Source organism: Babylonia areolata, chromosome 27, assembly GCF_041734735.1.
Source record: "Babylonia areolata isolate BAREFJ2019XMU chromosome 27, ASM4173473v1, whole genome shotgun sequence".
In the NCBI taxonomy this organism is placed as follows: domain Eukaryota; kingdom Metazoa; phylum Mollusca; class Gastropoda; order Neogastropoda; family Buccinidae; genus Babylonia; species Babylonia areolata.
In genome coordinates this window covers 33,538,005-33,543,004 of record NC_134902.1, presented here as the reverse complement: position 1 = coordinate 33,543,004, position 5,000 = coordinate 33,538,005, and the positions used below count along the sequence as shown (strand labels likewise).

Genomic DNA, 5,000 nt, shown 5'->3' with positions numbered 1-5,000 from the left:
TGACATGCAGTTATGTAAATGACACTACTACAAATATTTTTACACAAACACACTAGGCCAATAAAATAAATTCAATTACATAAAAAATATATATAAAAAGATACACTGAAATATCACAAACTCTGAAGACAAAAGTCAGGCAAGACAATGTTCATTCATTGTACGTCAGACAGAATGATTCTTGGCCTACGTCAATGCAACACTGTATATGCTTCCCGAATTCTTTTTCTCCTTGTGTGTGTGTGTGTGTGTGTGTGTGTGTGTGTGTGTGTGTGTGTGTGTGTGTGTGTGTGTGTGTCTTTTTTCAATGATAAAGAAAGAAAGACATCTATGCGGGTTTGGCCACGTAGAAGGGGAGACAGACACAGAGAGGGAGAGAGACAGAGGAAGAGAGAGAGAGAGAGGAGAAGAGAGAGATTGAGAGAGAGGAGAAGGGAGAGACAGCTAGAGAGAGAGGGGGAAGAGACAGAGAGAGAGAGAGAGGAAGAGAGAGAGACAGAGAGAGGAGAAAAGAGAGAGAGAGCGAGAGAGAGAGGAGGAGAGTGAGAGGAGAAGGGAGAGACAGAGGGGGAAAGAGAGACAGAGACAGACAGACAGAGAGAGACACAGAGAGAGGCAGAGAGAACAGGTGAAACGGGACAGAGAGTCAAACTCTGACGAAGCCGTCGGTATCACAAGGGTGGCGGCTACGATCTACAGAGTAGGCGACAGATAGGAATGGGGGACAGATAGGAATGGGGGACAGACAGGAATGGGGGACAGACAGGAATGGACGAAACGGACCTGCTCCAGCCACACACACACACACACACACACACACACACACACACACACACGACCTACGCTATCACTCTTCCGTCCGTCCGTCCATCCGTCCTCTTTCCGGAGTTTCGCGTACGTCCATTTCTTTCACAGTCCGACGGTCATTGTTGTCTCCAATTTCTGGTAAAAAGACGATCCAAACTCCTTTCCTTTTGAAGTGTGTCTCGGACGGAATAATGACTATGTCTTCCTGGACGGTCCAGTGGAAACGTTTGTTGTCTGTGGTGACAAGGACTCGTCAGCCTCTTGATCACGGAGCGCTTTGTTCACGTGTGTGTGTGTGTGTGTGTGTGTGTGTGCAGATGAGCTGTCGACCATCCAGGAAGTGCTGCAACCGCGAATAACCGGAAAGAAAGGAGACGACGACGATTCAAGCGGTAAGTCACGTGACAGGCTGTCTCCCGCTTTCTTTCCTCCTCCCCTCCCCTCCTCTCCCCTCTCCCTTCCACCTTTCATCGTCATTCCTGCTTGCTATACATTTCACCAACACAGAGAGAGAGGGTGCACACAGAGAGAGAGAGACAGACAGACATAGAGACACACAGAGAGAGAGAGAGAGAGAGAGAGAGAGAGAGAGAGACTGACAGAGACAGGGAAATAGAGAACGTCAATGGTTTGTCAATTAGGCCATGGCCCCTCGTGGAGAAATAAGTAAACAAAATACCATAACAAAACGTTTCGAGACCCACAATAAAATTCAACAAATAAATAAATATCGGAAATGGATAGCTAGATGGATGAGAAGAGAGAGAGGAGGGAGAGAGAGAGAGAGAGATGGAAGACAAGACAAGGCAAGACAAAATTCTTTAGTTCGAGGACAGATAAGCACAGGTGTGCTTTTTTACATCCAGTCCCCGCCCTGAATAGGGTCTACACTACACAATACTAAACAAAGATTAAAGCAAAGCATGGTGTCAATAGAAATACATAAGAGGGGGCGCGGGAGGGGGTGGGGGGGGTCCTTGACTTTACAGAAAATGGGTTTATCAATGTTGATGATGCATTGCCTGTCTTGTGCATTGCATGCATTCTTGTGCATTATGATTCCTTTGTTGTACTCTAATGTACGGATTATTGGGATAATATTCACTTATTTATTGTCTGAGTCCAGAAGGGAAGTCTTTTTAAGGAGTTCCAGCTTGAGCATCCGTTTATGAAGATTCAGTAATGGCTTTATGGTGTTCGCACTAGCGAAGTCCCATAGTGTTGATGCATAATCTATTGTGGACTGGATATGTGCTTGAAAAAAAACGATTTCCGTAAATAGAGGTCAAGAAAATGCTTGATTTGGGATAGCTCATGGGTTTTCTGGGCTGTCTTTTAGCAAAGGGAATTTATGTGAGGATTCCAAGTGAGATTGTCATCAATTATGATTCCAGTAACTTTATGATCACTGACCCGTTCAATAGGTTCACCTTTACGTTGAATGGAAGGAAATTTATCTGTAGTGTTTTGCCTCTTTTGTCTGGTTGTGATCAACATGCATTTTGCTTTTTGTGGATGAAGAGACGTGGTTTAGTTCGGTCCATCTAACGAGGTCATCAGTACTTTCTTGTAAGTCTTTTGCAAGAGCGTCAATGTCAGTATGAGAAGTGTGGATTGTTGTATCATCCGCAATAAGTTCGCAGACAGATTTCATATGGAGCGGCAGGTCGGGTTTTTATTTTATTTTATTTTATTTTATTTTTATTTTTTTTAGAATAGCAATGCCATTGCTGAAAAGAGAAGGAGAGAGACAGAGGCAGAGAGAGGCAGACGAAACAGACAGAGAAACAAAGAGGGTGGGGAGGGGGGACATTGTGAGATAGGCAGACAGATTGAAACAGAGAGAAAGAGGCAGATGAAGGGAGAAATTTGGAACAAAATCGCTTTGAAGAAGGTCCTGGCATATTATTTCATTAACTCACTCCGTACGGCCAGTCCTCTCTTCTCCTCTACACAGACCCCTCAGATGTCCAGTGGGTGTCTCAATGACCCAGCCTTTAGCTTCCGTCGTCAGAATTGTGGTATCTTTGTCAACATTCACCTCTTCAGTATTATAAGACCCTTCCGCTTGCAATATTTTGATGATGGCAATTGGGGTGAAACGCTGTTAACGTTGTCTCTTTCGCCGTTCGTATGGAAAGAGTTAAATGTGATTGACATTCATTTTGTTTTAGTCAGTGTGGCGTAGACATTCAGAGAGGGTGGAATATTACTCCAGAGCAAACCACAAACATGTGTAATGCTGAATTTTTACAAAGATCAATTCCAGGAGGAGGCATCATTATCTTGTGACCATGGCGATTAACATTGATACGAAAGATGCTAGTCATTGATGGTGATAAACAACCAGATAATATTTTGAAAAATTATGAAAACTACTTTTCTTACATTTCAGTTTCAGTTTCAATGGAAGAATGTCAAACATTGCATAGTCTCCGAATGATAATGCTGAAGATTTTTTTTAATTCAGTTTCAGAGCACGTCTATGTAGATATGAAGAAGTTTGAAGATATTATCGCTTGTCAAATCCCAAATAAAGAACGAGCGAGCGAGAGACAGAGAGAGAACGCAAATGATTTATTCTTCAGGCCATGGTCCTTCATGAAAGGTCAGGTGAACTGACATCACTGAAAAAATCTTCAAGAAAAGTTTCGACAAATACACAAGCCACTGGAAATGGAAAGCTAGAGAGAGAGAGAGAGAGAGAGAGAGAGAGAGAGAGAGAGAGAGAGACAGACAGACAGACAGACAGACAGACAGACGGACAGTCAGACAGACAGACAGAGGCAGAGACAGAGACAGAGACGGAGAGACACAGAGAGAGTGTCCTTTCCCTTTCCGAAAAAAGCCATTCAATAATACCCGTGTTGCCCCCACCCCCACCCCCACCCCACACACACACCCTCCCCCCCCCCCCCCCCCCCGCCCCCCCACCTCCTCCAGACCCCCACCCCCATCCGCCATGCTTTCTCAGGAGGCAGGCCCTGTTTCCGTTCGTGTCGTGTTGTGTGTGGAAACTGAAACCTGCGCTTCCTTGATCAGTCCGTCTTTGTTGCTTCTACCCACCCCACTCATTCACTCACTCATTCACTCACACACTCACTCACTCAAAGAAAGAAAGAAAGAAAGAAAGAACAGAGCTGAGAAGAAAAAGACCTTGAGTTATAATATGTCTGTCTGTGAGCCTTCGTGGGAACATACTTCGAATTGTATGCCGTTTCCTGTGCACTCAGGACACACGTGACACATGTGGCGCTCATTGTCCAAGACCGCAGGTGGTTTGATGGGTAAAGGAAAGCGGGGGGGGGGGGCGTGGGGGGGGGTCGGGGGAGAGGGGGATGGGCGGTAGAGGTTGGGGTGGTGGGGGGGGGGTGGAGGAAGAGGGTAGGAAGGAAAGGTGGAGAGGGTATAAAAGGAAATGGTAACACAAAGGTGGGTTCATGTCCAGAGAAAGACCTTGACCTTCAGAAAGCGAAAGCGAACAAATCATTGTCGGCTTGATTGGGTGATTTATCTATCTATATAAAAATTTAAAAAATAAAACAAAGAACAGACAGACAAACAACCCTGCACACGAAATGATTAATCATTCGAGGAAAAAAAAAACAAGAAAGAGAAATCAGAACAAGAAAGACGACTGGTTTTGTTGCTGTTTGTAAGACTTAACTATTTCACAGTCACGGTGCATTGTTGACCTATCGGTTCCGAACTGAACTACCAGCCACCTGAGCAGACAAACATTGTCTCCTCCCCACCCCCTCCCCCCCCCCCCCCACCCCACCCCTCCAACACACACACACCACCATCATCAGCACCCTTACCCCCTGAATCCCTCCTGCAGCCACATTCTCCCCCCAAAAAAAAGAATATTTCCTGGACAAACACACACACACACATACCCAGAAGTAGTTGATGTTGTAGTTGTAGTAGTAATAGCATGCAGCAGCAGCTGTAGCATCAGCAGCAGCAGCAGTAGCAGTAGTAGTAGTAGTAGTAGTAATAGGAGTAGCAGTAGTAGTAGTAGTAGCAGCAGCAACAGCAATTGTCGAAGCAGCTGTAGTAGCAGCATCAGTACAACTATAGCAGCAGCAGTAGTTGTAGTAGCCTTTTGAACTATGTGTTTCAATGATGTTTGACATGACCTTTTGAACCTTGTGTTTCAGTGATGTTTGACATGACCTTTTGAACCTTGT

At 45.0% G+C, this 5,000-nt stretch overlaps 1 protein-coding gene across 1 annotated transcript in view; it reads left to right on the top strand.

Annotated features, from left to right (window-relative positions):
• LOC143301066 (uncharacterized) overlaps positions 1–5,000 on the top strand; it is a 22,141-nt gene that overhangs the window by 10,612 nt on the left and 6,529 nt on the right. The window contains exon 4 of the mRNA XM_076615071.1: positions 1,125–1,199. Coding sequence (XP_076471186.1) covers positions 1,125–1,199 — 75 coding nt within the window. The remainder of the gene's footprint in view (positions 1–1,124; positions 1,200–5,000) is intronic.